At 32.0% G+C, this 22,337-nt stretch overlaps 1 protein-coding gene and 1 long non-coding RNA gene across 5 annotated transcripts; one reads left to right on the top strand and one right to left on the bottom strand.

The window, feature by feature from the left end:
- Window positions 1-2,049: 2,049 nt before the first annotated feature.
- On the bottom strand, window positions 2,050-18,971 carry LOC141450055 (uncharacterized). 4 transcript variants are annotated; one of them, XM_074120080.1, is made up of 17 exons: window positions 17,876-18,971; window positions 17,521-17,610; window positions 16,788-16,950; window positions 15,453-15,590; window positions 15,274-15,359; window positions 14,960-15,178; window positions 13,085-13,197; window positions 11,860-12,029; window positions 11,632-11,768; window positions 10,992-11,142; window positions 9,763-9,917; window positions 9,513-9,653; window positions 9,138-9,256; window positions 8,556-8,826; window positions 8,311-8,455; window positions 5,251-5,417; window positions 2,050-4,120 (listed from the first exon to the last, which is right to left on the bottom strand). In XM_074120080.1, the coding sequence occupies exons 3-16, from the start codon at window positions 16,915-16,917 to the stop codon at window positions 5,296-5,298; spliced, it is 2,097 nt and encodes a 698-aa protein (XP_073976181.1). In that variant the 5' UTR covers window positions 16,918-16,950; window positions 17,521-17,610; window positions 17,876-18,971; the 3' UTR covers window positions 2,050-4,120; window positions 5,251-5,295. The 4 variants fall into 4 exon arrangements, with proteins under 4 accessions (XP_073976181.1, XP_073976179.1, XP_073976183.1 ...); XM_074120078.1 differs by lacking the exon at window positions 17,521-17,610; XM_074120082.1 differs by lacking the exon at window positions 17,521-17,610 and having other exon boundaries at window positions 9,763-9,914.
- Window positions 18,166-21,103, top strand: LOC141450063 (uncharacterized). Its single transcript, XR_012455915.1, has 2 exons — window positions 18,166-18,300; window positions 19,563-21,103. It is a non-coding gene; the product is annotated as an uncharacterized lncRNA (long non-coding RNA).
- The last annotated feature ends 1,234 nt before the right edge of the window (window positions 21,104-22,337 follow it).

Genomic DNA, 22,337 nt, shown 5'->3' with positions numbered 1-22,337 from the left:
CAATTAAACAATTCGGCAATTTTCTTGGAATTTCCAATTCTCGAATTTTTTGCGCCCACAATCGTGTATGCTGACAAGAATTTAGCAACTTTCGTGGCCGAAAGTTGTTACCGAAACAGTTGAAATTAGATATTTTATATTATCCCAAGGAAAATAGTAAGTATCTGTTTTTAAATTTTTCACAGTTAAATGGGTGTAATCGCTTTAGAAAAGGAAAGTTTTCCAATTTTTCAAGAAAGTCAAAAATTTAGAAAAAATCTGAAAAAAATGTATTAAGGGCGCCGCAGAAAAAAATCCGATTATTTAGGGAACCGCAAACCGAAAAAGATTGGGAACCTCTGCCTTAACGGAATTTATCAGTTTCCCAATCATATAGCATGTAGCTTCAATCTAGCACAAATTAATGGAAGATCCCTAGTTCGAATCCCGCGTATGACTACTTTTTATTTCTTAGAAAATATTAATTATAGTAAAGTATGAGCTTCCGCCCCCCCCCTGCCAACGACACCTAAGTGGTAGTTGAACGTAAAAAGCCCCGCCTGAAAAAATAGGCGATTACTCCCTCTAATCTGAAAGAATTTATTTAACTACCGGTTGAACGAATGTAATCAATACCTTATTTTGGCTTCCTCTGTTAGTGAATTAAACTATTTAATCAAATTAGAACTCTTGTGCCATTTTATTTGTTTTTGAGTTACGGTTGATATATGCCCATACACACCCCTCAAAACGGATATTTCGGTGACTGCCCAAAATAGAACATCTACACCAAGGATGAGCAACACGCGGCCCGCCAAGCATTTCTAAAATTGAATTTATTTTATCGACTTTCTCCCATCAATATATTGTTATAAAATTAATTATAATAAAATGGTCGTACATACTAAACCTACATATTTTTTTTATGGCGAGTTACTTGTCGACGACGTTTTTAAACATGCAATACGAACGCGCCGCGTCTGCGCGATTTTTTTTGTGACGAGATACACACTTGTCGGTGACTTGTTCAAACATGCAATACGGACGCGATGCGTTTCGTACGAAGTTTCTTAAATTATTAATAAGAGTTAATCTATGTGCGGCCCGCCAAAAAAAAAAAAATTAAATTTAAATTGGCCCATTGATTAAAAAGGTTGCTCACCCCTGATCTAGACGATAACTTACCTTTCTTTTTAGTTCACGGACATACTAAGTACATGCTAATTTGAAAATTTGCAATGTTTTGTAATTTAAAATAAAATAAAGGAAAAAGGAAATAAAATAATCATTCGAATCATAAATTCTTTTTATTAATTAATAAATATTTTTTTTTTTTTTATATTAACAATTTTAAAAATTTAATTTTTCTTTAAAAAGAAAAAAAAAATTAATTTTGTACCGAATTCACTTGTAATTTCTTTATTAGGCTACTAAGCCTTTTTCTCTCTCTAAAAACAAAAATAAAAAAGGCATAAAAACCAAAATTAATCATAATTTTGGCAATGATTAATTAAATTTAAAAAAAAAAAAAATAGTTTTCTGTTTTTCTGGATTTCGGATTTTAAATTTTTAATTTTTTCAATCTTTCTTAAATTAATATAAGAAGTATTTTATTTATTTTTTTATGTTTTTATTAATTTACAAAAGTAAAATCGCAATTACAATTTGTTTTTATCGTTACATGCTACAAAGAAAAAATAAAACATGACAATTACAATTATTTACAAAAGTGCAATTTATTTATTAATTAAGTTCCTTCCCTTTCAAAAAAGAAAAAAAAAGACAAACAAAAAGATAATGAAAAATAAAGTGGTTTAAAAAATAAAACCACTTATAAAAAATAAAAATAAAATAGAATAAATACAAAAAAAGAAATTTATTTTTAATTATTTAAATCAATGGTACTTTCATTTTCTAATCTTTTGTTTTTCTTTTATAGAACAATTATTTTGAATAGTTCATTTCATTTGACTAACTAAAAGAAAATATAAGCAACCAAAAACAAAGTATTCTCACTTACCTCTACAAAAGAGATTGTTATTATATATAAGACTTAAAAGTGAAATATGAGCGAAATTTACAATACGTGTTTTCTGTTTTTGTTTTTTTTTCTGTATATATAAATATATTATACATAATTTGTATTTTTTAATTAAAAATTACATTTAGACTGATCATTTAAAATTAACTATTTAAAAATACCATTTTGCTGCACAGACAGAAGATTCCAATTATACTCAGTGGTAAAGATGGCAAAACCAAAATAGAAAGATTGATGAAACGTTTAAAGATGAATATCTGCCCCCTAATTACTGCTTTTGCTTGTTGATTCTGGCCGAGTTATCTGCTGAGAAAATCTTGCTACGTGTTGTAGATATTGATTAATAAGTATTTCAGAGCAAAAATGGTGTTAGATGATTTTGAACAAAATCAAAATTTTTGGCTTATTTTAATGGACTGGCCGCTAGGAACTTGTGCCCGATAAATGATTGAAACAGTGGCATTTCATCATTCATATTTTGTCCTAAAACAAATGGAAGAAATTTTCCCGAGAAATGTTTAAAAATGAAAATGATAATTTGATACGAGAAACTGTGAATTTGATTGGTGTAAGCATAATCTCGAAAATATATGATGCTTTCAATTTGTATTAGACGTAACAGAAATTTGGAAAGACAGCGATAATGAAATAAGTCTTGGAACTGATAAAAGAAATTGATTAAAAAAAAAAAAAAAGTTCAGCTATGTATCGCAGCAATTAGCAGCAAAGATTCAGGCTACATAAAGCAGATGCAGTTACCGTTGAGAAGAAAAAAAAAAGGAAGACCTACAAAGAGTTGCGGTGCAGGACAGAGACTCAGGTTGAGGGGGATGAATTTGGTGGAGGAGAAATAGGGGATACATATATATATAAGTGCCTGGGGGACATGCTTTTCAAGAGGGAAACTCTCACATTTCTTCAAAAAGTAGACGAGGTTTTTTTTAATTTTTTTAGAAAAGATAAGAAGACGCTTAACAACGCCTCTGTTCACTCGAACGATGGATTTGTAAAAGTAAAGCCCACCTTGAAGTATGAAGGAAAAAAGAATAGATGAAAATCTCTCTTAATATACCAAAACGGAATCTAGCTATTCACTCTTCGTCATTTAATAGATTCAAATTTCTTCTAAGGACACCATCCCTCCTCGTCGTTGACGATGATTAAAAACAAAGTTTTGACACAATGAAAGACCAAGCAAAACGATATCCAGCGCCTTAAGTGTTAAGACGTAATCAATTTTACACCTATCTCCCATTGACTGACACGAAAGCTTGCAACAAAATGGTAACTTTAAGTAAATTAAAAACAAAATAATTACGATAAATAAGTAAATTTACAATGAAATAGTATTCTTTACGAATATTATTTTTACAAAAATTAAAATATTATTCCATTGGAGAATGATAATTAAGTCTTGAAATATTTCAAACAATAAAACTATAAAAATAACACAAAAAATTATTAATTTTTTAAAAAATTAAATAATAAGAAATGGCGAAGATTTTTTTCTAGAAAATTAAAACAAAGAAAAATTAAAAAATAAAAATTGATACGCAAGAACCTAAACTTATCTTCTTCAATGGAATGTTCAGTTTAACTTAAAAATTAATATGAATAAATGTGTCTTTGGTTTTACATTTATTATTATTATTATTTGTAAAATATTATTATTAATAATTGTAAAAAATAAAAACTACTATTTATTGTTATTATTATTATTATTATTATTTTTAAAGGATGATTAAAAAAAGATTCCTTCATCAAGAGGACTCCTTGTTTGTTATTTTTGTTGAAAAGTTTTCCACATGAAAAACAAAATAACTATGAAAGACTAGAGGACATTTTCTTTTTTAAGTTTTGATCTTTACACAGGTGAACAGGTTTTTCATCTTATTCGGCTAATAATGTATTGTGAAATATGCATTTCTTTTTAATTTTACAATAACTTTTTTTATATATAATATATATATATTTTTTTTTTTTTAATTTTCTATAAAAAATATGACCTGATGCAGGTTTTATAGATGGCCTGAAAAATTTCTTTATAGCTTCTTTTTCTTTTTTTTTTTAAATTAATTTTCCCATCAAATAAGGCAAGACCTGTAATATAAATAAAAAGAAAGAAAATTTACTATTTATTTATAACGAAACTCATTTTTTAGGGAGGTGTAAGGACACAGCAAATCTATTTTCCTAAAAAAGCCAATTTTCACCATTTTCCAATATGGTTTTTGTTTCTCATTAATGTTTTGTGTAATTGCATATTTTAAAATAAGTCAAAATAGATCGCAGAGATAAAAATAATACTCCCTCCCACTGGGATGCCTTCCTATAACTGAAGATTTGTATGAGATGGTCTCGTCTTCCAGGTCACTTGCTCTTCAAGCGACATCCAGGGTTTTCCGGAAGTGTGTTAGATGATTAATAAGGATACTAAAGAATTGGACTGGAAGAATAGAGAAGGTTGGAGTGCATTTTTTATTATAACTAAAACGGAAACGAAAGAAATATTTGATGGTAAGTATTAAGGATTCAAATTGGGGAGGAATCGGTCCAAATTAAAAACAATAACTCGTCTTTTTTTTGCCAACGTTTCGACAAATATTTTGCCTTCTTCACTTCAGGGCATGGCTATGCGAGTTGGTTGAGTTATAGAAAACCTAATGGTAAGGTTGGAGACATAAAAGAGAGCGTCTTTAAATTCGGCAGAGTATTAGGATTGGACAAGGATTGTGGAAGGCTTGATTTAAACCCCATAGTTCAGTTCCAAAAAAATCCAGACAAGTCGAATAATTCGACAAGTAAATCTGTCTTTTGTTTTGTAGTGTTAGTTAGGAATGTTTACTTGGTAAACATTAACAATAGTTTGTAGCGACTTATCATGTCTTATATTAAGGTAACATCCTTTCTGAAGTCAGGTGAGTATTATAAAGATGAAATGGAGAATTCAACTTGATCGCAATACTTACATAAAAAAAAGTGAAAAATAATCTTCATAATTGCAAACAATAGGGAAAATTAATCAATAATATTAAAGAGCCATTTCAGCTGGTTTTTAATTCTTTTAATTAATTTAAAATGTCAGTTATTTTAGGGTAAAGTCGGTAAAGTCAGAGACTATAGGCTAATACCCTTCGTTTCCATTAGTAAAGACCACTAAAATTTCGAAATTTTCTTACGCATGCAACGAAAAAAGCAAATTATTCTAAATTATAATTAAAAATACTCACTCAATTTTAAATTTTTTTAAAGAAATGAATAAAAAAAAACAATTATTACTGCTCCATTTCTTCTTTATCGTCTTCGTCTTCATCAAAGCCGAAACAATTTTGCATATCATCTTGAAGTGAATTACGTTTTTCAGTTTCGCATTTAATCTGTGTACCATCTTCTAATCCTGGAAAAAAAAAAAAAATTAAGTTCCAATTTAGTTGAAAATTATTATCTGTATAATAGAAAATATTGATTGTGCAGATTTTTCGAGTTTTGAACCAGAAATATCCCGTGAATACGAAGTTGTTTTCAAATCTGGTGTAAGGTTAGCTTAACATAAAAACCGCATGTATTTCCCGACTTGAAGGTTATCCGTTAAAGTAAGGCTCGGAAAAATTAGTCCCACTGGAAGGATTCTTCATTTTTCTGTTTTTTTTAAATTGCTCCAAAATAGATCCTATTTTCTTTGAAATTCGTATTGTAAGTGGAGCAGCGCCGAAGAGAGCTAGAGAGTAGGGACCAGAGTAGTAGGTCAGAACTAAGCGACAGCGAGGAAGAGCAGCTAGGGGGGCCTCGGGACGACCCCGCGTCAGAATTAGAAGAGGAATCGATCACCTCGACCAGTGAGGGAGAGGGGTCCGGGGATACCAAAACAGGGCTGGGAGGGGCAGTGTTGGCCTAGAGCTCGGACTGGTCACATAGGACGCTGAGAGTCAGGGTAATTCTGCTGTCAGGACGGACAACGAGACGGGACTTCCGGCTGAAGCCTTATCACTGTGTACTAGCGTGAGAAGATTGTTTTCCTTTACTTTTGAGTTTCATTTATGTTTTCATTTTCCTTTTTGGTTGTTTCAATATCGAAACCTCGGACCCGCTATCTACCAGCAGCGTCCGTAGTTGGCCTGCTAGGCTCAACTCAATGGTCACTCCTCCTGCCCCCCCCAAGGTTACTGATGGAACTAACAATTGGGCCCCTGGAATGACTCTGGACCCTTAGCCTATCATCCTCCCCGTACGACTCCCGATCTTGCCTCCTAGTGGGCGTTGCCTGTACGGCAGGCTTCATCCGGTTAGTATGTACTACGCTACTCCCCCCTGAGGCTAGGGCGATTTCATAGTTTACCGGAGAAGTTTGGGCTAAGATTGTATGAGGCCCCGTCCACGGCCGCCTAAATTTACGAGCATGTCCCAACGGTACCGCCGGCTCGTGCAGATATACTCTATCCCCCACTTCAAAATTCCGATTTTTCCTACCCCTATCATGGGTCTTGGCTCTTGCCTCCCTTGTTTGCGAATCCTTCACCTTAGCGATACGATACGCCTCACTCAAGTTCTGTTGCAAAGTCTGTATAAACCCGTCTCGATCGGCTTCCGCGTCCCTGCCCTCCGCTCGAATTCCCAGGGGTAGTCGGGGCTCCCTTCCATGCACCAGAAAATAGGGGGTATATCCCGTCGAAGAATGGGGCGTACTTCGATAGGCCGATAATATACACGGGATCCAACGGTCCCAATCTCTCCCGTCCCTCCGAACAATACAGGCCAGGGAATGTGAGCTTGTCGGGGTAGTGGGGAGAGAACACAAAATAATTACGAAATTAATACACTCTTTTATTTACAAAAAGGAAAATGAAAACATAAATGTAACTCAAAAGTAAAGGAAAACAATCTTCTCACGCTAGTACACAGTGATAAGGCTTCAGCCGGAAGTCCCGTCTCGTTGTCCGTCCTGACAGCAGAATTACCCTGACTCTCAGCGTCCTATGTGACCAGTCCGAGCTCTAGGCCAACACTGCCCCTCCCAGCCCTGTTTTGGTATCCCCGGACCCCTCTCCCTCACTGGTCGAGGTGATCGATTCCTCTTCTAATTCTGACGCGGGGTCGTCCCGAGGCCCCCCTAGCTGCTCTTCCTCGCTGTCGCTTAGTTCTGACCTACTACTCTGGTCCCTACTCTCTAGCTCTCTTCGGCGCTGCCCCACTTACAGTATGATTACTTTCACGCTAATATGTAATTTTTATTTATTGTATATTTTTCCAAAAATTAGAAAGATTACAATAATTTATTATTATTTTGCTAAGCTGTTGACCTATAGTGTAGGGTATTCTTTTTTCTGTAAAAACTTCTGTCCCACTTTCTATTTCATATCCCTTAAAATGGGCAAGCCCTAGGACGAAAGTTTGGCAAAAAACATAAGTAAATAATTATAACTAAAATTGGCAATAATCTTTCATTCAAATGGATTAATGAATAAGTTACCAAAAAAAAAAACCGTACTTTTTTATTTCTCTAAGCAAAAATTTTTTTAACGTATAAGGGGGAGAGGCAGCGTAAGTTTTCCCTTAATTATAAATTTAAAGAAAATTTCATCATGTAAATTGCGATATGGACATGTTAGTGTTGGCAATAGACTTCTTTACATTCTACTTTCCATCCAAAAAAGAAAAAGCAATAGAGTAGATTTTCTATTTTGAATTTCCACTGAAAATGAATGTTTTAAAGTCCCTAAGAACAAGCAAAAGTGGTTTTTATAAAGTGGCCTTAAAACAAATGAGTGTGCTTGGCTATCTGTTTCAGCAATAATACAAAACCTTTAAATCGTAGAACTCACAAATTTGAATTTTTTGTTAGCTCGGAACTAGATGATAAGCTATTGGTTAAAATCGATAAACAGAGAACAGCTACTCTCCAGAATATCAATATGATGATCATCTACCATTCTTTTATTAAAAACAATTTTCCACGTTTAACATTAAGGCGCCATATTTGGGTGAAAGGTTGATTAGATTTCCTTCTAAAATTCTACTCTTACAACGTTTATACAACATTAAAAACAAGTAAATGAGTTGCTAATATTAAAAGGTTAGCTGAGAATGGAAAAGTCGAATGTTCTTTCCCGAAGAGTTCAACCACAGTTTTCCGCTATTTTCTCGACAATCACTTTAAGGCAACACATCTGACGAGAAATGGAAAATATTTTCTCACTTTTTGACCAAAAATCGAATAGGAAACAATTTCCACTCTTAGAACGTAACTAAGTATTACTAACTAACATAATAACAGTATGAGATTGTATACATACTTATATCTGTAGTAGCCAGTGGGTCAGGAATAATCGTTTCACTAGTTCCAGAATTCTGAGACGATGAATTTAACGCTGCAACGGCCTGTTCAATAGTTTGGTCACCAGCTACCACAGCCACTTGTTGCTCTTCACCTTCGCCATCCTGCCATATTAAAAAATTAATAATTATTTCTGCACAAAAACTCTTTCAAAATATAAAAATAAAAAAAACAGCTGATCATGATAGAGTAAAGAAGCCTAACCTGTAGTTGTATAACTTCTAGAACAACATACTGCTGTCCATCACAGCCTTCCACAGCCATTACAGATCCTTCCAGACCATTGTCTTCACCAGTGGCGTCCGTTTCATCAGCTTCATCTTCATCCTCTTCTTCGCCAGGCATCACTTCAACCTGTTGACCATCTATGATCTGTATCTTCTTCTGTCTACCCAATTTTAATGCTAACGCTTTTTCGTGAGCTGTTGACAGTGGATCATGGGCTGACATATGACGAATTAAATTCCCTTTATGCCTGTTAAACATGGAATTTAATTTAATTGTAATGATAGTTTAATGGGTATTGCCAAGACCAAAAGCAATTTCACTGGTAACGTTAAAAATGAATAAGGGTGATATTTCTTGTCGTGCACTACTTTTTCCCTTTGAATATTAGGAAATTATGATTTGTTGGAGAAGCTGTAAGGACCAATTGGGGTTTTGGGTAAGTAGGGCTCAGGCCCTCTCCAATACTCATTAATTAATTAATAAGTAATAATTACCCTAAGTTTTAAGGTAATGTTTTTTTTTGTAAGAAAAAGTAGAAAGTTGATGATAAAAATTCACCTGAACGCACGTTGACATTCTGGACATTCGTGTGTTTTTTCTCGTGGAGCTGGAGGAACATAATTAGGATTGTGGTAAAGGTTTTGGTGTCGTTTCAGTAACTGTTTTTGCCTGAAAGCCTGAAAAAAAACAACATATAATTAATAAATTATAATCTAAAGAAAATACATTCATTTTGATGCACATAACAATCTTGGGAGAATGTAACATTTACTGGACAAGAGAATAAGAAGCAGTTTAATATTATTATATTAAAAAAAGGAAAAGTTTTGACTTTTAAGAAAAATACCAACTTCGAGATGTTTTCAACTGAAGTACCTTAGAATTTCATCTACTTAAATATAAACTTATTATTTACGTTAAATATATATTTACCTGATCACACTGATCACATTGGAATGGTTTTTCATCGGTATGTATTAACATATGCGACTCTAAATGACGTTGTGAAACGGACGCATAAGGGCATAGATCACATTTCCAACACTTTTCACCTTCGTGAGATTTATTATGTACCTAGAAATTGGAAACATTTTGTTGATTAAAGAAATCAAGATATCTAAAATTAATAAATGAATTTAACGTATTCATAAAAAACACTCACAAAAAAAAAAAAGAATCTAACCTTGTAAGTATACCTATCTGGAAACTGTTTACCACATCGTTTACATTTCAATGGTTTATCTGAGGTGTGAAGTTTTTGTACATGAATCCTGAGATCAGTTTTTCGGCCGCAAGTAGCGGGACATAGTTCACATTGATACACAGGCTTTTCACCTACTAACAATAATAAGATATCCTCAGTTACTTTTAAAAACAATCCAGATTTATTTATTTTTTTAAAAAAAAACATGAAGTCTGATTTTTCTTTTTTAATTAACACAATAAAAACTCAACGATAAAAACAAAAACAAAAAAATCCATCGCAAATTTCTCTAATTTTCATTTCGTTGTTGAGATCATTAAAACAATATCAGCAAGATTTAAATAGCCTAAGTTAGACTTAGACCAGTTTCTTATTCTTCAGACTTCAGACTTTTACTTAAAAACTATTAGTATCAAACGATCGTAAAATGAATAATTTTTAGAAAATGTTCCCCGAATATCGAACAAATTTAGGGACTGACTCTTCCAAAGAACCTTTCTTTAGGTCCTAAAAAAGAGCTTCTAAAAGGGCTTGAATATAGAAGTGCCAAATTACAGATGTTATGGTCTATACTTGTAGCTCATCTTTTACTCTGATTTTTTTTTTTAACAAATAATAATTTAAACTCGTAACTTCGGACTTCCCAGTAATACGTCATATTCATAACATGTTTGTGTTAATTAATGCGAACTCTAATGGGCATTTCGTGGACCGTGGAGAAGGGCTAATCCTTCTAGGGAAGAGAGGTGCAAAAGCCTTCTATGAAGGAGTCACCCTAAACTCTTTCTAAGTGGTCCTAGATGGTCGCCAGGTTTCAGAGCGCGATTTTTCTTTTTTTAATGCCGCCTCCATAGAAAACCAGATAAGAGCATCACCGTACGAATATTTTTCAAAATAATTTAATCCAAAAACTATTTCCAAAAAAAGAAAAAGAAATAGATGGTATTGAGCTCCGTACTGTTTAACCGTATTGCCATGCGCCTATTAAGAAAAAAAATGGGACTCAATTTCGCCCCATACCTAAACTACACCAAAAAGTCTTAAATAAAAAAAAAAAAAAAAATAGTTGTTTGTGTTTACTAATCCGTAAATGTTTTTAAAGGCAGCTGCTTTAAGTAACAATGGATTGTTTTAGTGTTTACAGTGTTTTTTTTTTTTTTTTACATGTTACACATGGCTGAATGCGGTTAAACAGTACATTAACTTACCACTGTGTATTAGTTTGTGAGCCTTAAGACTGTTTGACTGGGTAAACCTCGTCATGCAGATATCACATTCGTATGGCTTTTCGCCCGTATGTATTCTAAGATGTCGTTTAAGCTTGAACGTATCTGGACTGGCGTACGTACAATGTGGACACTATAATAAAACAAAAACAAATGTGTAAATTAGTTTTCCTGAAGTCGTACAGAAAATCACTGCTTACAAAATAGATAGGAGAGTGCGGAAACGCCTACTTTCCAACACGAACCACTATCCGCACATTGATGTGTTTACTATTAGATTATCTAATTATTTATGCTAATCTATAGAACAATTCGGCTTATCTTCTTCCTTCTGAAGTAGACCCAACATAGGGTTTCTATTGATTTATTTAAAAAAACAACGAAACTTAAACTAACCTAACTTTTAATATTGTGCAAATTAAAATTTACATTATTGCAGAAGTGTTTTCTTACTTGAGGGAACCTAACATAACATGTCGCCTTCGGCTCGTGACATAATATTCCGCACTCACACAAGAAAAGAATCACTTTTCGCTCTAGTTACGTAACTATTATTATATTTTTGACGCAACAAATAAAACAAAAAAATTTTTTTCTTAAAAATTAAATTAGTTAAACAAACCTGATAAGGCCTTTCTCCTGTATGGCATCTCATATGGTTTCGCATCTTACTAAGCTCTACGCTGGCATATTCACAAATGGTACATTTATGTGGTTTTTCATGTGTATGTTTATATCTGACATGACGTACAAGTTCCCCTAAGGAGAGAAAAAAGAAAAATGTCAGAGGCACTTTCGATTGGAAAAAAAAAAAGACGCCGCACATTTTTTAAAATAATAAAATACAAACCTGAGGTAGTAAAAGCACTTGAGCAATATTTACAACGATGAGGTTTTGTGCCAGTATGGGTATTGACGTGATTTTGTAATGATGCCAGAGTTTTAAAACCTCTTTCGCACACACTACATTTGTGTGGCCTTTCTTCTGAATGTGATTTCATATGACGTGATAGTAAATACCTAAAAAATTTTTGTTAACTTTAAATAGAGTTAGCCAAGAGTTAGTCTTTAAAAACTGAACCATCCAAGAGTTAAGTTGAAAGCTTCAAACTTACACAATTAACTTATATTAATAAAGTTGCGTATAATCAGAATAAGAAACAAAAAGTAAGGCTAAGATAATTGTTCAACAAGATATGAAAGCTGATCTTAAAAACTCGCCAATATGTACCTTGAATCTCCCTTGTACAAAAACTAGAAGTGAACCCAATGCCTGTGGCACACCTAACCATTAAAGATGCTGTAAGGCTGCAGAGATCTCGAGCAACAAACTCAAAAAATCGCGTTTTCAACCTGTAACGTTCTCACTCAATCTTTTTATCAATTCTGCATGGACCAAAAATAAGGTTTGGTACCACAGATAATATGTTAAAATTGGTTTGACCAATCTATTGTGGTGTTATAGGCTTTCCTGAGAACGTTCACTTACAAAACAATGCAAATAACCCATGATTTCATTTGACACATGCACACAAACTAATTTTCCCTTTCAAAATCGGTTAACTATCGTAACGCTAACTTGTAGTGATTTCTTGCAGACAAGTGATTTAATTGATTTACTTTCTCCAAATATACAAAAAAAATCTAGATGGACTGTTCTTTCATGAAATTATTCAATTTATGTATTACTTTATTACTATTATTTATTGCTTTCAAATCCTTTACCCTTTATTAAATAAAACCTTCACAAAAACTTTTTTTGTTTAAAAATATTGCCTTTATGCCGTAAACTGATTTAATTATAATCATTTTTTTCCTCAAATGAAAAGTATTTACTTTGTTAATGTAATAAACTGAAGTTTCAAGCCCTCAACTTTCCTTCTTGGATACATAGTTTGCAATTGAAAAGAAATAAATGCCCTTTAACTTTCAAATTTCAGTAAAATAGAATTCAATTAATTTTTTTTTCTTAAATTTTCTTTTTTTTTATAAACAATAAAAAAAAAAATCTACGCCGCGTTTTTTAAGCAAGTAACTTAAATACATAATATCAAAGATTAACGTGACGAACTAACCTCTTCGGACTTGTGTAATTGCAATAATTGCACATGTGGGCCTGTGTAACAGTCTGCGATTTCTTGGGCATTACTTTTATCACTTTGCTTTTGTCTTCTTCATCAGCAGATTCCTGAATCAATAAAAAAATAAATATTTACTATCACTGAATATCTTTCTTTACATCATTTAAATTTTAGTTGGATTTTGCTCATCACACTGATTGTGAAATTTTTAGCTAATAAACCTTCCTTCAATTATTTTTTTTTTTAAACTTGAGGTTATACATTTAAGTGTTTACCAGTGTCAACATGTAAATTCATAAACTATCGAAGTTTTTCTGTTTTTATAGAAGATCTACCTTTTTCTAAAGGAAAAGAAATTTATCTAACGAAAATGTCAAATTTGATAATTTCTATCACTTAAAAACTAATCTTAACTAGTCACTAAATCTACAATTTGTAAAAATTTATACAATTTGTGGCGCAAAGAACAATGTTGCCACCATAAAACATTTTACTTATTTCTTATTCAAAAGCTTGTATTTGTTAAAATAATTATTTTAATGATTACAGTTCTCTAGTCTCGAAGAATTATCATTATCTTTTATAATTTATACTTAGAGCGGGTCAACCCATTTCATACATCCATTTTAAATATTTTTCTAATTTATGACCTGCTAACCCATATGACATCAAACTCATTATTTCGACTAATTTCACAAGAAAACCTACTAAATTTGAAATAGAATACAACTAACAAATTTCTGATCAAGAACACAGTATATCTAAACACGTAAAGGGGGCTCCTTGATCTTGTGGGCTCATTCATTCACATTATTGGTGGAAGGGGGAGCATTTTATTAAATGTTCGTTCAATGTGGATTGCACTCAATATAAATTTCAAGTCTTTATCTACTTACAAAGTCCAGAAAGCAACAAAAATAATAATAATAACTAATTAATGTATGTGTGTCTTGGATACAACAGCAGATTGAAAAATAGTCCTTAATGGAAGACTGTTCATGTTATCAAGCATCAAACATGCTCAAACTTTATAGTTAATGGTACTATCCCAAAAAGTACTTGTTTACCCTATAGGATTTACAAGTATCTTTGGCATCCCTACGGGTATCCACCAAAACACCTACACAATCCATATAGGGCCTGCTTTATACAATTTTTTTTTCCTGACTTTTCAGCGAACATTGTCTTCTATCTCAAATTTTCTATAAACTAAAATAAATTAAAAATAATGTTTACACAAATTTTGCAGCGTAACGTTAGTCATAGTATTAGCGAACCTGTTAGTCAATTAGTCAATTTGTGTTAGTAAACTTACAAGACAATCACGTGCCCATTGGGCAACTACAAAGTCTCTTTTTTTTGTAGTTAAAAGATGCTCCCTGAAGAATGAAGGAAGATAATAATCGATACCAAAAAGTTAAGTTAAAATTATAAAACCCTTTTTCCATGTCCAAACTATCGATATGGAGTTTTCACCACAGATATTTTCGTTTTAAGGTTCCCTGAACCACAAAAAATGGTCCTTTAGTGAACCAAAATCTCACAAAAATGAACTATAGGAAGCTGAATCTTAAAATATAACTTGAGTCTTACCAGAGGACCTAACTTAGTCAACCCTCGATCAGAGAACCTCTCTATTGGATGGAATTTTCTCATTTTTTTAAATATTCTCGAAAAAATGGCTTCAATGATTGTCTTTAAATTTTATATACATATTTTCGAACAACATGTATAAAATACAAAGAGGTCTTTTCGGAGTAACGTGCAGCTTTGCAACCTGGCAAGTGTTTTTTTAGAAAAATGGACATCTTACACAGTTTAGTAAATTAAGAAAGGTAATGGTATAACTTTTGGAAAAAAGGTACTGACCGCGCCGCTGATTGGATTTGGCTCCTCTTGGTCATCAAAATCATAAACTGTTAAATCTTGATCTTCTTCTTTTTCCTTGTCATCATCCTCGCCAGGCTGTTGTACAATAAGAACATAACTTAATTCCCCGCTACTCGTCTCCGATGGCACAATTGTAACCGTTTGAAATGAATCACCAGCTCCAACCACCATTTGGACATTTTCATCAACTACTTGTACCTAGAAAATTTATGATTCAGGATGTCAGTTTTATTAAAAGAAAATAACTTTTTTTTACCAAAGAAAATAGAGTAAACATATTATATTAAACATACATCTTCACTTTGTTGTTCATTTTCTTCTATATTATTTTCGGTGATAGAAACGTAATGCTCTTCAGTCGGTGGAGATTCAGGAATACCTGAGACAAAGAAAAGTTATAATTCGCTTTAAGAAATCATTAATATTAAAAGAAGAACTTAAAAAGAAAAGAAATACTACAGTCAAAACCCACCTTGTACAACAGTCATAACCCTTCGCCCATCTTCACCTCTAGTCTCATAATAATACTGGCCTGTAGACTGATCTAGATAATAAGCTCCACTTTCACCATTTTCCGTAGAATTAGCCTCTTCATTGTTTTGCTCAGTGCCTAGAAAACATTAAAAAAAAAAAATTGTTGAAACAAAGCTGTTTCATTTCCAGAAAAAACATGAAATATTCGTCCTCATCCTCATTAGTGGAATGGTCTAGGTTCTAGCAAATTTACAAAGGTCTCTGAGGAACACAAGCACATATGTGTCTTCAATAAGAGACACTCTGCAGAATTACTTAGCAGGTTAAATCAAGAGTAACTGGTAAATCTACATCATCACACACAAATAATCAATTGTACCTTGCTTTTTCAGTAAACAATGCAATAAAAACAATCAAAGATCTAAAATAGATTTGGCTGGTATGACTTTCTGACTACTTCAACTACACTTGAATAAAATGGGTACCTTACAATATAACAAGTTGGCTTTCGCTGCTCAAGTATAAGGATGAATAAGAAAGCGAAAAAATAGTACAAAATAGTGTCATGTGGAGACTCCAAGCTTTTAAGTTCGGATAACATTAGAAAGACTATCAATTTGATGGTAAAACCTAAGTTAAGACTATATTCCCCAGACTAGAAAACCAGTAATTCTACTTTTGGAATCCCTTGAGTTAATGGATAACAAATTCTTACATTCTACATCCTCTCATAAAAATTAAATAAAAAATAGCATATACTGTCAGCATTACAACTTCTTTGTGTGGAAAATGTGGTCTACAATAGCTTATACTCTAACAAATTAAATAGATCAGAAACTTGGAGTTGAAGTCTGTAATTCAAAATTAAAATCTTGTTTTATATTTAATATAAAAATTAAATTGCTTACACTTCTTTTCAAAAAATATCTTCAACCTAATCAAGTAAAATAGAGCAAAAAAGTGGATTTGAGAAGCGATTAATCACTTCCATCTTTATTATTAACCAAATAAATTTACAAATCTCAGAAGCTCCTCTTAGAAGAAAGTGAATATCGACTTCTTCCAGCAACATTGCATATCTACAGTTTTCGGTCATACAACACTACATTGCTTTCACACCAGCACTTAGGGCTTTTAAACTTTTAGATGATGTGTGCAACTATTTGGCTTTAGTAAAACCCATATCGTTAATATTTTATGAACAGAGTAACGTCTAAAGGAGTCACAGTAGATCTTTTAGATCACTGTGGATTTGCTTCACAGCAAAAAAAATATATAAAAGGCAAGCGTTTTGAAAAAAAAAAGGAAATAGTATATTTTGTTTTAAACTTACCTGTTTCAAATTTAACTTGTGTAACATTGTTGTCTCCGCCTTCTATTTCTTTATTGAATGTTTCCAGATAGTTTTGAATGTCAGTGATAGTTTCCCCTGACGAGGATTGCCCTGGAGTTTGATCCTCCATTTCTATAAGTCGGAACTATTTCAGGATGTTAACCTGTGGAAAGGTAATTAGATTAACTACTAGTTTTCTCTTTCACTCTACCTTTTATAGATATTATAAACATTCTTCTATATTTTAAAGAGCTCTTGTTTTTCCTATTCATTAACTTATAAAGTACCTAAGTGGTCTTAAACGAAAAGCTTTAAAACGAAATTAACTCTCGTACCTTTCTTTGCACAATACTTGCATTTTATGAATAGCTAACTACTAATTCGGTATGAAAATAGTAAAGGTTTATGTGAATCTCGTACACAGAAAATGAACAACATTGTAAAAAATCTCATCGGGGAAAAAATTGTTAACACCAACAACTAAAATTCTGAACTAAGTATGAGCTATAAAAAAAAAGGGTGGATCTCACAATATTGACAGCATTTTTCCAAACATTGAAGTTTGGAGCAATGTTACATTCTCATTTCTTGAGCATTGTAAACACATAATAAATAGCTAATATAGAGGTCTAAGCTACAAGTAACTGTAAAATGAAGGCGGGTGAAAGTAATTTTATAAAATAACCATCAGAAATAACCTAATGATGAAACATAGCTAAATAGTTCAACTAACTCATTCTGAACTCGATAATGGCCAGACATTTTGGCAAGGGGTTATGCTGTGGTGGAAAGTTTTTCTTTTTCTAACTTCTTTATAAGTTCACTGAAAGTTAAGTAGGTTATTAGATAAACTTTTAATTTAATATTGTAAAAAAGATATATTTCAAAGAAACTACTGGAGGGGGAAACAAAGGATATAATCTCATGACGCCCAAGCCAGTCCTGTTGAAAAATTTTACTTTGGGGAAGGGAAAAGTGTTTCTGTTCAAACAATAATTTTGACATTTTTACTCAAGAAAATGAACAGTAATTTGAAGTACACATTTATAATACGCAATCTGTCGGTGGTTTAAACAATTCTTACTTACGATTTCAGAATACAGGGGGCATTAAAAGCGAAAATTGCTAGAAATCGGCACTGAGGCGCTGTCATCAAAATGGCGACACTAGATGAGATCTAGTAAACTTGTAGTTAACGTGTATTCGTGCGTGAAGGTAGTATTAATTAGTAGGTCTTGAGTAAAATTTCCCAGCAACACATGTAAAGAACACTGATACTTTTTTATAAATAATCATTAGCACAATTCTTTTTTTAATATTTTCCTTTTCTTTATTTTCACTACATCGGACTCTACATTACAACACAAATGGGAGGGATCTTTTGAATGGATCGAAGATCCAACATGGCTGGTATAGTTCCATGTCTATGACGACACATGCGCATAGATTCAGCTCCTGCTTCGTGCGCAATTGCTATTGTTTTTAAAACGATTAGGATTGGTTCTGTTACTAAGTCAGTATGAACTCTTTATCTTTACATACTTATAAAAAGCATTCTGCGATAAATACAATTTACCATTAAGGAAAATAATATTCAAGCTATTAAGCAATTTTTTTGGGTTAAATTTAATATTATTCAGTACTTCTGGGAATGAGTGGAATAAATTCGCTAGGCTAAATTCCTAGCTAAGATAGGTGTGAATTATCAGGCTGGAATTATATATTTTGTGAAAATAAAATGATAACCAAAAACATTTTTATAAATATAACGTGCTGAATGTAAGGTATAAAAGAGGAATTAGGAGGGGGCACCTGCAAACATTGAAATAGAAGGAAATTAGCTTGCAGAAACAGAAAATCAGAAAAACCCAAGGTCAAATAGAATAAAATCGCATAAATTAAGACTAGCGCTATGCTTGTCTAATTTCTCTCCTTAGTTTTGTGAATTTTTTAAATTCATTTGGTAATTTTTTTTTTTTTTTATTACAACTTTCTATTAAAAGTTAATTTTTACATCTGAGGTAACTTGTACATTAAGTAAATGGTTTGGTATTCTTAGAATAAAATTATTGATTTACTCCGTCAGAGATCTCCTAAACATGATCTGTTTCAGAAATCTTGAGAGATTTTTTGAGGAACATTTGGTGGATTGTATCACACTACCCTCTGACTGAGCTTTAAATGACGCATCTCCAAATTCAAAATAGTATTTTTAGTATGATTCTATTAGTCGTACTGTGATCCAAATTGTTTTCCTACTTATCCTAATCAGTACCTTGATAAATCTTATGTACCATTTCTAGCCAGGCGCCACGCAGTAGCCGTGCGGTTTGAGACGAAACCTGCAAAGCTAATATCTATTGTAGTACTTGGGTTTGATAACCGGTCTAGGCCTTAAGATTTTATTTAATGTTAAAATGAGAAAGTTGTAGTTGAGTATGTTTTTCATGTTTTTTTTTTAACTATCTCTAGCAATCGTACATAGGGTATTCCTGTTCCCTATAGCCTTATTTCCATATCAATAGTTGAAATGCCTCTTGGCCTCGCATCATCTGCAGATGGTGTGAATCATCTACCTCCTTCTTTAACATGAGATTTTAGCTCTATTCCCTTGAAGAAGTCTTAAATTCTTTCTTCACCTCCATCATTGTGAAGTCTTTTCATGATTCATATTTCCCCTCCACTGTAAAGACGCATGCTTAATTACCTTGAAAGTATAATTGTTCTTAATGTGGCCATGTTTTAACATGTTCTTATTGTGAATGGCTTTAACAGGGACGATATCTTGAATGTTTTAAACAATGCGGAACCTACTTCCTTGATGATAGATGAAAATACGAAAATGATCAGGGATACGATAAACAAGCGTGCTACGGAAACTTAGAAGTCAATATCTCTGCACCAATCTGAAATAAATATTTTGGGTGTAAATCATAATCATACGTATGGGCCTAAAAGTGAAAGTTTTGTTTATTATGTGGTTAAAAAAAAGGGCAATTTTGTTTTTAGGTTTGTCATTTACATAGGAGAAAAGAGTGCCGTAAAATGTAGTGAGGATTACAAATATAGTTTAAAAATGTATTTTTAAAAAAACTAATATCGTTATGATCATTTTCTTATTAAAAGAACCAGAAAATTATTAGTTTGCTTAGTAAAAATAAATCCTTTTGCAACTTGCTAAAGCCCCTTTAAACCGAGAGGCTGAGAGAAGACACAAAGAAGTTTTGAGTTCAGCCCATAAAAGATACGAAAGTTTGGAGCTCAGCAAGAATCTCCCGAGAGCCACAGAGTTTGATTTACTAACACCAACAGAAATTCTCTTTTAAATTTGAGGATTCAAAAATCAACGGGTTTAGAAAAATGAAAATGGTCATCACACTTTCTGTCCAATTAATAATAAAATCCAAATTATTTGAAAAAGAATTATATTTTACTTAAATATATTACACAAAAATTTCTTTTTTTATTTGTTCAGTTCATTTGATTTGATTTTGAGTTTAATAATATTAAAAATATCAAAAAAAAAGAACAAGTTCACAATAAAGAATAGAAAAAGAAAGCAATAAATTTATTAAACTCATGTTTAAAGAGCTGAATACTTTTCTTGTTAATGTATAGCATTTTCTTTTTGTTCTTTTTTTAAAGCGTATTTTAGGCATGATTAAACCAATTTTAACGTAGATTAAAATTTCTATATATTTATATAAAGTGGGTAAAACAAACCCCATAACAATATTATAATATAGTTTATAATATTCGTTTAACAAATATTATTTAATACTAATCACTTAATTGTTTATTTACAATAAAGACAAGAAAAACTGTTAATATATACATTTCTTTTCTTAATAAAATTTGTATTTGCTTAAATCTTATAGATTTTTCAGTTAATTTTCAACAAGAAAATTGTTTGAATTCATTTTTAATTGTATTACAGTCATTATTAAACAAATTTTGAAAATTTGCTATCTTAAAAGTATTTTTTATATTTCAATTTTCCAAGCTCAAGGAGTTAATTCAATTCTGTGAAAAAGTTTTGGAGATTTCGTTTTATAATAAAAAAAATTCTAAAAAATGTTACATTTAGAGAAACAACTTAAAATAACGAACTATTTTTAATGTGTAGTCTAGTTAAATTATACGAAGTTTTGTGCTAGTTTGTCAAATCTTGAAAGTCTGGAGCAGACCAGCAGTTACACCTTCAACATCTTCTCCATCATTAGTTTAACAAGGGCTACATAAAAAAAACAAAAAACAAAAAAAACTTATGCTGAGTTTGGGAGGAGACTCTAGCTCCGAGGGCAGCCGGTTCCTACGAAGGAGCAATTTTTGTTTTTTCTCAATACTATTGGGCGACATCCAAGTAACCCCAATCCTTGGACATTTTCATTATGTTTATTAAGTGTCTATAACTTTGTTCTCGTTAGTTATTCAGCAAACACAGTGATTTATTTCTCACAAGTGTTCCGTTGATTAATGGCGTCAAGGCGGAAAGTTGGCCACAGTGGTTTCTAAAAGGAGGAACCAAACCACTTCGCACTAATTCCGGAGTGATTTAGAGGCACTCTAAGGATAATCTTATTGGCCACTGCCTTCCCTAAAATAACCTCAATAAATAGAAAGAAATAGTCACTATTATGCCAACTACGATAATATATATCTTTAACAGAAACAAGAAGGTAACATGTAAAATGGTTTCAATACCTGCGTCGGGCAAACGATAGAAAACAAAAATAATTGAATATATTGATTGGATCCAGAATTACACCTGATTTTATGATCCGAACACGTACGGTATTTAAAAAAAAAGTAGCATGCGAGCCGGATAATTATGGGAACTGATACGACTTCAATGAAAAGCCAAAAAAAAAAAATGGGAAAATAAGAAAACATTAATTTCATAGTTTGTCGCGAAAACTTTTACTTTTTCACAGCTCCTTGTTTGTAAATTATACATTATTCGATTCCTACTTTTATCCTTACGCTAAGAAACTCAATCAAAATTTGCTTAAGATAGTTACATTATTTTTATAAGAACATTTATGGGGAAAAAAGTAGAAGAGGAAGAAATATACTACATGAGTGAAGAAAAGTAAATGAAAACTGATTTAAGTCCAATTATTATGTAATAAATGATGCCTATTTATTTTGTAGCCAAATTTCATTTAGGGCTTTCTTATTTTAATGAATATTTAGAAATCTTTCTAAATAATTATTAAATAATTTCTTTTAAAGATAATTTGTACAATGAATGAGATATTTCAATCATCCAATTACAATTTTTGGAGAATTTAATTTATTTACAGCGGTACATTGTATTTTCTATATTAAATAAAAATTTGATCGCAAAAAAAAGATATGTTATTAAGAAAATGCAAGGATTAAGCTAGAGAAACTAGATAATTATTACTACAATATAGAGAGTTTAAAACTTGGGAGGACGCTTAATTTTAATTGGCTTAGGAATAAACTTTAAACTTTATTTTTAAAAAGTTCAAAGCTAATCTTATCCTCTGCACAGTGCTTCTTTGTATGCCATTCAGAGTCCTT

Source organism: Rhodnius prolixus, unplaced genomic scaffold (assembly GCF_049639745.1).
Source record: "Rhodnius prolixus isolate KJV_2025 unplaced genomic scaffold, Rpr scaffold_2, whole genome shotgun sequence".
Classification (NCBI taxonomy): Eukaryota; Metazoa; Arthropoda; class Insecta; order Hemiptera; family Reduviidae; genus Rhodnius; species Rhodnius prolixus.
This window is presented reverse-complemented; position numbering and strand designations above follow the sequence as displayed.

What these genes read in the sequence shown, in the direction of transcription:
- LOC141450055 (XM_074120080.1), bottom strand. Translation starts at nt 16,917, where the DNA reads ATGGAGGATCAAACTCCAGGGCAATCCTCGTCAGGGGAAACTATCACT. An exon ending in ATGAACAACAAAGTGAAGAT is followed by an intron (nt 15,179 to 15,273) that starts GTATGTTTAATA and finishes TAAATTTTCTAG; the next exon opens with GTACAAGTAGTTGATGAAAA. An exon ending in AATGTGATCAGTGTGATCAG is followed by an intron (nt 9,257 to 9,512) that starts GTAAATATATAT and finishes GTTTTTTTTCAG; the next exon opens with GCTTTCAGGCAAAAACAGTT.